The 13,052-nt window shown below is 39.6% G+C and overlaps 1 protein-coding gene across 4 annotated transcripts in view; it reads left to right on the forward strand.

Moving 5' to 3' along the window:
- Positions 1 to 13,052, forward strand: part of myo9aa (myosin IXAa) — a 283,263-nt gene that overhangs the window by 175,128 nt on the left and 95,083 nt on the right. For all 4 annotated transcript variants that reach the window (XM_078532398.1, XM_078532401.1, XM_078532400.1 and 1 more), the window contains exon 11: positions 176 to 310. In XM_078532398.1, the coding sequence (XP_078388524.1) occupies positions 176 to 310 (135 nt within the window). The remainder of the gene's footprint in view (positions 1 to 175; positions 311 to 13,052) is intronic.

Consider the following 13,052-nt stretch of genomic DNA (forward strand, 5'->3'; position numbering starts at 1 on the left):
TCACGAGTTGACCAACGTGAGCTGATAATTTGAACCAGAGATGAAACTTGAGTCTTCCTTGTTGATTGGTTTCTCATTATTTTGCATGGTCCCTTTATCCATAGACTATTTGAAAGACGCAGAGGCTTTTAAGGAGCTGTAAATTTACAATAATAGATGCTTCTTACATTTGTAGATTCTTTCCATTGGTGTGCTCGATATCTTTGGCTTTGAGGACTATGAGAACAACAGCTTTGAACAATTCTGTATCAACTTCGCTAATGAGCGGCTTCAGCACTACTTCAATCAACACATCTTCAAAATGGAGCAGGTTAAAAAAAAAGAGTTCTTGGTTCCACGTTATCTTCCAAAGGAAACAGCCCTTGTTTTGTGATACGATTGTTACAGGCTGAATGACCTACTTCTGCTCCTATGTTGTTCCTATAACAGGGCTTTACCTTAAATTATAAGTAGTTTGCCTCTATTTTCTGCACTTATATGGCATATTTGCATGTTGTGTGAAGACTTGGTGAGGAATCAAGACCTGCTATTATAATGGCCTTCCTCAAATTACCCTGACTTTTTACAACCCTCTCTCTCTCTCTCTCTTCTCCTCTCCCCCCCGCACCCCCCCTCCACCCCATCACCACGCTGACAACAGTGACCACAATTCACAAGTAAAATGCTTTGGGACATCTGTGGTCATGCCACAAAATTACAAAGCTTTTTCTTTATTTTCCCCCAACATCCTGCTGTCTCCCCTGCCCTGCTTTCTTCTAAAGTGCAGCTTGCCATAAAACTTAGAATTATTGGTTTTTTAATAGCGTTATTCATTGTAGGTGCTGCACTTTATGTCTTGTGAATTGGAACCCTTAAATCTCTCTCTGCCCTGTTCAAAGTACTGCATAATTATTGCTTCATTTTTTTAACCAAAATACATCACTTCACATCCACTGACATTATGAATTCCATCTGCCACTTTTTTGCCCATTCCCTTATTTTGCAGCTTCCTTATCTTCTCAGGTATTTATTACGCCTCCGATTTTAGTATTCTCTCCTAATTTAGTCACCATTCCCTCTAGCCCCATATGCAAATCTTTGATGTATACAATGGACATAAGCAGTCTCAAACAGAACCTTACAGGATAATGCCTCCCAATTACAACCACTCAGAGCTGCCTTAATTCTGTTTACCCCCTTCTAACAACTTTTCAAATTAATTATCTACTGTCACCCAATTCCATATATCTTGACCTTCAGTAATTGCCTCCTGTATGGTACCTTTTCAGAGTCCACGTTCACCACATGCACTGTCTTTCCCCATCTACCATTTCTGCCATCTCCCTAAAAAAATCTACCAAGTGCATTGAGCACTATTTTCCCTTTTGAAATCGATGTTGATTGCTCCTAATTACCTTCTCTTCATCCAGATATTTAGTAATTTAATCTTAAATAAAGATTCCCAAATTAATTACTTAATTCCCTAATAATTCCAAAATTCTCCTACAGGTCCATTAACTTACCTGTAATTATGTGAGTTTGCCCTGCCTCTCTTTTTGAAAATAAACACACTTGTCACTGTCCAGCACTCCGGCATGCATCCACTCTCAAATAGAACCCTGAAACATCATTTCTATGGCCACTGCTATTTCTTTCTTCATTTCCCTCAGAATGCGTGAATGTGTCCCATCAGTCTGCCAATTAGTCACCCTTTACCTTGATAAATATCTCTAGCACTTTTATTTATAAAAACAATCTCACCTTGCTTTCTAACCAGTTCGGAATGTGCCTTAGTGCAATAGTTTAGAAGTAGCATTATCCTGTTTCTTGCCTGTGCTGCATTTTACCTGGAAGAGGTTGATGCTGACAGTATATGGCCAAATAGAATAGAATATAATATGAATATAATATAATGTGGGAAAATGTAAACTTGTCCACTTTGGCAGGGGGAATAGAAAAGCAGCATACTATTTAAATGGAGAGAGATTGCAAAAAAAAAAATCAGTGGCACAGATGTATCTCAGTGTCCTGGTACATAAATCACAAAAAGTTAGAATGCATACAGCAAGTGATTTAAGAAGGCAAAATGTTAGCTTTTATTACAAAGAGAATAGAATATAAAAGTCAGGAAGTTTTAATGCAGCTGAGGCCTTGGTGAGATCACATCTGGAATATTGTGCTCAGTTTTGGCCTCCTTATTTGAAAAAAGATATTCCTTTAGAAGCAATACAGAGAAGGCGCACTCAACTCATTCCTGTGATGAAGGGCTTACCTTATGAAGAAAGGTTGAACAGGTTAGCCCCTACCTATTGGAGCTTAAGGTGAGAGGTGATCTTATTGAAACAAATAAGATCATGAGGGGACTTGGTTGGATGGATACTGGGATGTTTCCACTTGTAGGAGAGATTAGAACTTGGGAACACAGTTTGAGTAAAAGGTCTCCCTTTTAAGACGGAGACGAGGAGAATTTTTTGCTCTGAGACGGTCATTGGTATGTGTAATTCTTTTCCCCAGAAAGCTGTGTCAGCTGGGTCATTGAATTTATTCAAGGCAGAGTTAGACAGATTTTTGATAGACAAGGGAGTCATGGGTTATGGGGGGGCAGACGGCAAATTGGAGTTGAGACTGCAACCAGAATCAGCCATTATCCTGCTCCTAAGTCCTATGTTCTTGTTTAACATCCCTCACCTGGATGAGCAGAAAATTCCTTTTTTTTCTGTACATTTATCAAAGGTCATGTTTTTCCTATTAGAGGGAGGGAACTTGCCTTGAGGTTATTTGGCTAAATTTAAATTTTTGGTGATGAAGCTGCTTGTTTCCAAAACTTAAAATAGAGCTCAGCCTTTCTTTTCCTTACTCAGTGAAACCTCCTGTCTGCTGTTTTTTACAACTGGAAATTTGCTTGTAATTGAAATTTTAAACAGCAATCTTGGCAAAATTTTAATGCTGTTTGCATTGTTGAGATTCAGTTACAAATTGCTTTTAGCATTTTAAGTAGAATACGCACTGTCCTTTTAAAACATCAAGATTACACCAGGTTTCGGATTCTTTGGTGTAGCGTGAACATCGATTTTGACTGTAACTGGGCAGCCAGCCCAGCTGACCACCTAATAATTTTGATTATCAAATGCTGGAGGAGTACAAGTACAGTTTTACAATTACTGACTTTTAAAATAATGATGTACATACTCATAAGCAGACTTAGTTCTCATTTCGCACAGTTCCCTACATGCGTGTTTCACTGCATTTCCCATTACGTACGTATGTAAACCTCTTTTTCACAATGAAAACCTATTTCTTATTTCATACATGTATGATTGTAAAATTGAGAATTAGTTTTAGTGCTTTCGATGAATTATCCACCCTACTTCAAATTTGTAATGGACAAAAAAGTAGCCAGTCTACCTTGTGTCCTCCATCGCTTCACTGTGACTGGGATATGCAAGTTGTGTGCTACTGACTGCAGACAGCTACTTTAAAAAGAAACATTACAACTTGATACTGGTACAAAGTTATTTTAGTCACTATTCAGTGCTAGGATACTAGCACTCTCAAAACCTGGTGGCTTTGTGCCAAAACTTTCAAACAAAATTACTTTGCATCAATAACCTTTTCTCTCTGTGTTCACATATCAAGAAAGTGATTTCATTATTGGACACTTGAAGGTGGTGCCACAGAGAACTGTTATGTACAGAGAAGAAGCTGACATTTTAAGTTCTTTGTTTGTTTTCCCATTAACTGCTTTTTAAAAAAATTCTACATTTACAAAAACCCTTCTGTCTGTTCTAGTCAGCTGGTTCCGACCTGTAGCCTAGTCTTGCTAGCCAACCTGAATGAATTCATTCATCAGGAGACTCTGCATGAGGTCCAGTCATCCACTCCTTTAATTAGATTATCAAACAGACATGCCCACAGCTCGCAGATTTGAAACTCTTGAACTGCAGCTAATTTTTAAGCACTGCTGCAAGAGTCCATCAACGTTTCTTGTGCTGAGCTGAAAATGTCTCTGTGATTTTGTTTCCTAGTAATTCTTTGTGTATTGCCTCATTGAACAAAAAAATGGATAGCTTCCTGTGTGAAAGTTTGTAGATGTTATGTGAGGGTAGAAATAGGATCACTGGTATCCTGATTTATGAATGGATTGAAACCGTCAATTTACTGATCTTTATATATAAAGTATGGGTTCTTGGTGTGATGCCACAAATTATCCACGGGATATTACCCCACATACCTTCAGGAGCAGAGGAGAGAAGCTGTGATCAGCTAATTCAACAAAGGCCAGAGATTGAACCTACCACCTCACTTGTTTGCCTGACTCAGTAACAGGGTGTGTGGTGTATTTTTATCTACATTATTTAGATATACTTTGACTTTAAAATGTTGAGTTAGAGTGCAGCTTATGAACTTAAAAATATTCGCCTCATGAAGTTGTAAATTTAGGATACGGCCTAGATGAAGTGGCAGCATTTCTGCAAGTGAGTACAGCAGTTACGTTGCTTTGGAGAAAAGGTGCTACCCAAATTGCCCTGTAGTAATTGATGTCGGCTTCAAATATGGTGAGCTATTCGCTTGATCGATCAAAACCCCTGTTGCTGCTTGTTCAACTTCTAAGGCAGGGAACAGGTGTAAGAATGAACAGACTGTGTTCTTTCTATTCCCAGCTGTGGTTACTTTGTGTTACTGACATGGTGTCATTCATATCTGTGCTACTCCAGAACCTAATGAACATATCATTTCAAGTCAAAAGATTTTTTTTTGACTCTGATTTACTCATCTCAGGGCACTGCTTCCAAACATCATCGTACATAGACTGTTTCTCCCTGAACAATAAGCGATAGCAGGCAATGCAATAGTGGTGTGCATCACAGTGTAACCTAGTCCTGCCTCCACCCATATGTTGTGCTTTTACACCTTATTCCAGGAGCACTGAAGCTAATTGTGGCACCCATAGAACTGTCCAAGCTGTGATCAGCTATTCAGTACAGACTAGAGTTTCATCCTGGGACCTTGTTGGCTTGCTCAATAACAGTTTTTGTGTATTTACCAACTAAGATAAGGAAAGTTGTATTTTTTAAATCTTTTGCTAATATCATTTTGGAAAGCATCAGTGTAAATGGATATGCCTCACAGTTTTATATTCACGAATTTCTCTCAATTTGAAATGTTTTGATATTTACTGTCTGCTGGTCTTGAACATATTAGACTGAAAAGTCACTTTTTTCTTTAAGAAACATGCACACTTCCAAGAATTGTCATGACAGGCTATAAATAAGGTAATTACCAGTGTGACTAAACACTGCTCAGCATGAGCTTAGACTGTCAATATGCTTCTGTGCTTCAATGTGCTTCTGTCAATAAGTTTTGTGTTGTGTGAAGACATTTTCAGTAATGCTATTATTGGTGTATGCCACAAGAATTATTCACAATTAGATGATAGCATGTGACTATTCAATGCTCCAGTTTTCAGAGGAGCCGATACCAACTGTGACTCAATGCTTTGTGAGTTCTTGGAACAAATCATTCTGAGGGCAACAGTGACTGCTGGGCATAGATGTGTACTGACATTCAGTACTGTATTGAGGTTCTGTACTCATAGGCATCGTTTTTTCCTATTTGGTATTAAGATTTTTTCACCCCTTATTGTCACAGCTTGTGAGGTCAGTTGACTGTTTTGGTTTTGAGTAGTACAATGCAAGAGTAAGGAGTAGTTAGTGTCACCCTCCAGGACAGGGCACTTTCTGCAATATGCACTTAGTACCATGAGAAATTTCCGTATCAAGCTGCCACCTTAAGTTGGTAAGTTTAATGCCTTGTGGTATTGATCCAGAACCCAGGATGGTCCCAAGTTCAACTCCCAGGCTGTGCTGAGTCAGCTTACCTCAACTGGGCTGCAGTTAAGGTGTTTGAATTCCCAGCTGTTATGTACTTTGATATTATACTTCTGCTGCTTAACAAGTTGTGTAGGTAAGTACATGGCTTATAGTGGCAGGCACAAGTTGCAGGCATGAGATCTTCACAGCCTTGTTATCCTATTCCAATCTTTCCCTTTCCCCTTATCCAGAAGTTCTTTTCAAACCAAAAGCAGTGAACTTTCTCATTGCTGCATTAAGATGAAGCTTTCAGTCTCAAAATATACAAGTATTTTAAGATTTTGATTTCTTAAATGATTGTGGATTGACAGAATTTCCAATTTCTACTTTTGGATACGAGTGTGTTGGATGCAGTTCGATAAGTGTTGAAATGAACATTGAGGATGTAGGGAGGGGAAGAGTGAGGAGATATGTTTAGAGCTTAACTAATTGGCTGACCCACATTTTAATCCGCTAAGTGCATTCATCTGTAAGTGACAAGGACGTAGAGGTTGTAAAGATTTTTGTTTCTGTGCTCATTGACCCACATTGGCTCTAGTATAGCAATAACTTGAATTTAAACTTCATGCCTTTGTATTTAAATCCTTCCAGTCCCTTCACCTCTTCCGATCTCTGTAATCCCCTCCTGCCCAATGACTCTGTGCATTCCTCCACTTCTGACACCTTTCCCATCTCCAGTTTTCTTCACTATTATTGGTGGCCATGCCTTTGGCTACCTAGACCCTAAGCTATGGAATTCCCTTCCTAAACCTCTCTGCCCCTATCTTCCCCCTTTTAAGATACTCCTATAAAATCTTTTAAGTCACCAACCCTAATATCTACTCATGGCTCGGTTACAAATTTTGCCTTATAACAGAAGGCGCCTTGAGATATTTCACTATGTTAAAGATGCTATATAAATGCATGTTCTTGGTTGTTACAGTCTGAGATCACAGTCTGAGGATATGGGGTAGACCATTTAGGACTGAGATGAGGCAAAATTTCTTCACCAAGAGAGTGTTGAGCCTGTGGAATTCGCTACCACAGAAAGTAGTTGAGGCCAAAACATTGTATGTTTTCAAGAAGGAGTTAGATATAGCTCTTGGGGCGAAAGGGATCAAAGGATATGGAGAGAAAGCGGGAGCAGACTATTAGTTGGATGATCAGCCAAAATCATAATGAATGGCGGAGCAGGCTCGAAGGGCCGAATGGCCTACTCCTCCTATCTTCTATGTTTCTATGTTTACCCAAGTCACAACTGTAAATGTGAATAAGTATGTATTCGAGTACCAGTACAATGTGTTTATACAGTTTCAGCCAGATAGTGAGCACCATTCTTTCAGCTTCCTCTGCTTCATTTTACCCACCAGCCTAAATCTATCCAGCAACTCTGCCCTGCCCCACCCCACGTCATTCACTCATACCTCTGTGTCCCCTTAATCCCTCTGAGGGGCTGGTGTAGGGATGGTAGGGAAGGGGTGGTGGGGGGGAAGTACTTAAGAGGGAGAAATGAAAAATGGCATGACCGAAAGACAAACCCAGGAGGAGAAAGGGGAGGAGAGCCCTAGAGGAACCAAGAGGAAAAGGAAGAACTCAAAGTCATGGGTTCAGATCCAGAGAGGCAGCCAGATATGTGTGTATGCACGACCACATAGGTTACATCAATGGTTAAAAGAATTATGGGACAAAGTTACCATGAAAGTATACTGAAGCAGCCAGGATAAGTTCAATGGTGTGTGAGATTCATTTCTGGAGAGAAAACGAGATTTGGAGGAGTGAGATCATGGAGGAATTTGAATATAAGGATGACAAATTTAAAATTGAGACATTTCTTAACTCTGTGCCAACTACAGGGTGATGGATGAACAGTTTGAATTAGGGCATGGGCAGCAGAATTTTGGATGACCTCCACTGTGGAAGGTTGGCCAGGAGTGTATTGGAATAATCAAGTCTGGAGGTAGTAAAGGCATAGATGAGGGTTTCAGCAGCAAATGAATTGAGGCAGGAGTGGAGTTGGGTGATATTATGGAGATGGAGATAGATGGTCTTAGTGATGGTGTTAATATGAGGTCGGAAGTTCATCTCGGTGTCAAATATGACACCAAGATTGTGAATAGTCGGCCTCAGACCGGGTTGTCAGGATGACGGGAGTTGGTGGTTTGGAACAGAGTTTGTTTTGGATGCTGAATTCAATTACTTTGAGTCTTCCCGATATTTAAATGGAGGAAATTTTTACTTATTCAGTTACTGGATGTCGGACCAGTCATCTGATGATTTAGCGAAGGTGTCGAAAGAGGGGTGCTGATGAGGTATAACTGGGTGTCATTGTGTGAAAATCAACACTGTTTTCAGTTGATGTTGCTGAGTGACAGCACATAGATGAAAATTAGAAGGAGCCAAGGATAGATTGTTGGAGAACACAGAGGTAACGGTGCAGAAGTGAGAAAAGAAACCATTACAGGTGTCTCTGTGACTACGATTTGATAGATAAATAATGGGACTAGATAAGTGCAATTCCACCCAATTGAATGATGGTGGAGAGATGTTGGAGGAGGATGGTGTGATAACTGTGTCAAAAGCTGCAGACAGATTGAGAAGGGCAAGGAAGGATAGGTTACCTATGTCAAAGAAAGAAAGCCTTGTATTTATATAATGTTTCTCACGACCATCGGACATCTCAAAGTACCTTACAGCCAATGAAGTTATTTTTGAAGTGTAGTCACTGTTATAATGTAAGAAACGTGGCAGTTAATTTGTGCTCAGCCAGCTCCCACAAACAGCAGTGTGACAATGACCAGATAATCTGTTTTTTTTGTGATGTTAACTGAGGGATAAACATTCGCCAGGGCACCAGGGATAACTTCCCTGAACTTCTACAAAATAGTGCCATAGTATCTTCTACATCCACCCAAACAGGCAAATGGGCCATGGTTTAATGTCTCATCTGAAAGATGGCATCTCCAACAATGCAGTGCTCCCTCTGTACTGCACTGGAGTATCAGCCTTGACTTTTGTGCTCAAGTCCTGGAGTGGAACTTGAACCCAAACCTCATGAACCTTCCTATTCAGAGGCATATGTACTACCACAGTGGGGCTTCACAGTATAGGAAAGGAGGGTTGGAGATGTGATGGGGTTAAGGTTTTTTTTTCTTGATTTGTTGACATGTTAAAAAAGAACGATCTTGCCCTCCACTTATTGTTAAACATTCTCATATAGTGACTTTTTTTATTTAATAAATAGTAAGTAGGGAATGTAGGATTTTGAATGTTTGCTGGGCAAGTGCTAAGCTCTGACTTTAGAGAGGTTGTCATGCCTCTTGAGTGTCAGGTCATTGGAGATGCATGAAAAATATAAAATAAAGCATATAACCAGATCTTGATGTGTTGTGTAGAGGTCAAGCAGGGCTGTGCTTTATCTTTCAGCTTTGATGCTGTTAAGCAAAGCAGTTCAAAGTAGTGGAGTATGTAAACTTGGCTGTATGAATATTCTCAAAGGAGTGGACATGAAAGATGGTAATTGCCAGAACAGTCTTGCTGCACTGTCTGTGCACTTGCCCGGGATGTTTGTTTTGAGAAGTTTTAAATAGTTTAAAAGCTTTTATGCCATCTGTGACCCATACACTAATGGTGCTAAGCCAGTTACCAAGCTTGCCAGATTCTTAACCACATGTCTTGGGGGAATGTTGCAATGTTAATTCATGCGCGTTTCCTTAAATGGTAAAGAATTATCACTGGAATAGTGTATTTCCTTGCAGGCTCAGTCTCTTCTGCTGCTTAATTTATTGCTTTAAATTTATTTCAGCTAAGTTGCTATGTAACATTTGTGTTGCACTTTTAAGAAAAAGATTATTTTGAATATTGATGCATTTATTTTTTTGAGACAGAAGATAAATATCTTTAGTCTGAGAGCTATAAGTTTGCTTTTTTAAAAATAAATTTTTTTGTCTCCAAAAATTCCAGGAAATGCTGACAGAGCGTGGAAATGTTACAAATGCCTTTCATATTAATAACCCTGTGAGACTAGAGACTAGTTTAGGAAAAAGTGCTTGCTGGAACACAAAAACACATTACATAGCTGTTGTTTTGTTGGCTGGAAATGGGCCAGTGTCACTTTGGCAATCAGTTTGCAGCCCTTGAGGAATAAAACTGAATTTTAGATGAGGTCATATATGGCAGCAGTGCCTCCTTGTGATATCCTTTTCTCTCCAGACTCTCACTTGTTAAACACTCTTGCATAGTTGAATGCATTACAGCTAATTACAGCTGCGTCTGCCTGTAGTATTTATAACTCCTTAGGTTGGGGAGGGGTGTTAATGATAATGCAAATTCCAGTTCTAGTAATGTTCCTGTATTGCTTTATTAATTACAGAATACAAAGAATTGATGACAAATTTATATAGTATCTCATCATATCTCGGGGTGACTCAAAACTACTTTATCTGAAATATATTGACTTTTGTTATGTAGCTGAATTTTGTGCAATTTTAAGAAACAACAAACAGCAATGAGATGACCGATTCAACTGTTTTTGGTAGTTATTGGTTGAAGGACAAATGTTTGGAGAACTCAAAAGTGCCATAAGATACATATTGTTTGCCTGAATCTGTGGAAAAGGCAATTGGAATCCTCAGTTTAATGTCTTAGGAAGATTGGCATCTTCAACATCATGGGGCTCCTTCAGTACTACGCTGGACTGTCAGCCTAGATAATGCGCTAAAATAGTGATTTGAACCCAATACCTTCTAACTGAGGCGTCAAAGGGTTGCAAAATGAGTGAAGCCAATGATGTAAATGATATACTAATCAACCCTGTCTGCTGAACAAAATAAACGAAGTAGAGAAAGGTTTAGGTTAATTTCAAACCACTAATGCTGTTACTATCCAGTAATAGCTGTCAAACTGGTTTCATCCAGGCATTCCTCCCCAAAAGAAATGTTAATACACCTGTCCCTTACCACCACCCTTTAAGGAGGGAGCCACTTAAATGCTCCCTCTTGGGTTGCATGTCTGACCTTATGTCAGTCCAACCCTGCTCCAAATGGTACCTTCTATACTGGTGTGTTTTATTGTGAAACAAAAACAAAGGAATGTGGAACTCTGGAATATTTTCGCTCTCGTTTCTCAAGTTGTAATTCTCTGTCCTGCACTCTCTTCCTGCTCTCTAACTCTACACTGATCAAAATTAAGGTTTCTTATACGAAAGCAAAATACTGCAGATACTGGATATCTGAAATAAAAACAGAAAACAGTGGAAACACTCAGCAAACCTGGCAGCTTCTGTGGAGAGAGAAACAGAGTTAATGTTTCAGGCTGAAACATTAACTCTATTTCTCTTTCCACAAATGTTGCCAGATCACCTGAGTATTTTCAGCACTTTGTTATTATTTAAGGTTTGCTGTGTTGTCTACTCTTAACACGTCCTTTTGAGCATCCGTGAACTGTGGAAATTAGCACATGGTTGCTTCCTTGATTTCAAATACCTCCTATTGCCTCACCCCACTCTATCTCTGTAAACCTTTCTTGCCTCACCCCCACACCCCCTCCCCAAAAGACCTCTCTGCTGCTCCAATTCAGGACTCATTCACTATTGTACATTTGTTATTGACCAAGGAGCAATTGCAGAGACATAGATTTGCCTGAACAGTAACTGGTTTATTGGAGTGACAGAGCTATTTACAGATATAAAAGACTAGATGTTCCTCATTCTAAGCCATGAGCTTTCTCCTTCCAGACCTTGCCTTCTAAGGTAAGAGTTGCAGTTTCTGGCGCATTGTCAGTTTGACTGTCAGCATCTGGTTCTCCTAAATGTACAATGGATGGCTCTCTTTGAGGAATGAAGATAAGATTTCTCCAATTCTGTCTAGTTATGGACGTTCTTGACTGCTTGCATCCTGGACTACCACTTTTGGTGGATGGAAAGGTGTGGATGCACTCACTCATTTCCCTACCAGACCGTGGGATCATCTGGGAATAGATCTATTTATGTACAACGGGAAATTCTTCTTTATCGTGGTGACTACTTCTCCAGGTGGATCGAGATGAAACGTTTACTTCACCTTGGTCATTAGGTTGTTGAAAGAAGTCTTTGCAACACATGGCATTCCGGACAAGGTGGTGGTCCATGAAAAATCCCAATCCAGTGGCAGAATCAAAGAATCTAGTGATGATCGAGGAAGGGTGAGAAAACCTTGAAAAAGGCTCAAAATCTTCAAATTAACACTGCAGTAAACTGGCAACACTGCGCAAATTCCATTTTTAGTGAGCATGGGTTTCGATACAACCCGCGGCCCTGGTCCAAGGTGGCGCCATTACACATGGCGATTGCATGGCAGCATTAGAAAAAAATTGACTCAAACACAATTCCCCAACAGGAGAAAAGCAGTGAACAGAGCTTAGTAGTCTCTTCCAGCAATTATTTTTTTAAAAGTCTGTGACGTTTAGGAACGATTACCAAAAAGGGTTAGCAACTGCAGTGGGTATCAGAAGCTGATTAGCGTGGGAAACTCCATTACTGCAGCAGAGCTTTTAAAAATCCAGGCAGACCCTCTAAGAGCTGAAAACAGCTATGTATTTCAAATTCACCTTGCCAGATTGATTTTGGCACACAAAAGGACACAGAATTGGGCATTATGGAGGAAGAGATTTTAAGATTCAGAATTGACTCTGGATTGAACAATAAGTCAGAGCTTGAAAAAGTCAATACATTATTGTACCCTATTGGAGCAATTGCTGATGATGTGAAAGCAAGACGAGGCATTATTGAAATATCGGGCAAATTCGAAGAAGTTGTTAAAGACTTTGATAATTATTTTAATTTATGGAGTAACATGAGATTAGAATGAGCTAAGTTTAACAAAAGGGCTCAGAAACGAGGTGAACCAGTAGATACCTTTAACAAAGACCTGTACCAATTAGATGAAGGTTGCGAGTATGGGGATCTTGAATCTAAACTGATATGAAACCACATTGTAGTTGGGCTTCCTGATGATGCCCTATCTGACCTACTGCAATGCAAAGAAGACTTAACTTTGGAAAAGGCCATTCAGTTAGTCAGACAATCAGAGGTTTGTCAACAAAATAGAGCCATATTAAGAGGGGAAGACAAACCGTGGTTCAGAAAATCCCCAATGACAGTGCAGCTTATTAAACAAGAGAATGTCAAACACACTAGGGAAAATGACACCTTATGGAACAAAAGCTCAAGATGCCATTAAACTGTTCCAG

This window comes from Cetorhinus maximus, chromosome 30 (assembly GCF_964194155.1).
Source record: "Cetorhinus maximus chromosome 30, sCetMax3.hap1.1, whole genome shotgun sequence".
NCBI classification, from domain to species: domain Eukaryota; kingdom Metazoa; phylum Chordata; class Chondrichthyes; order Lamniformes; family Cetorhinidae; genus Cetorhinus; species Cetorhinus maximus.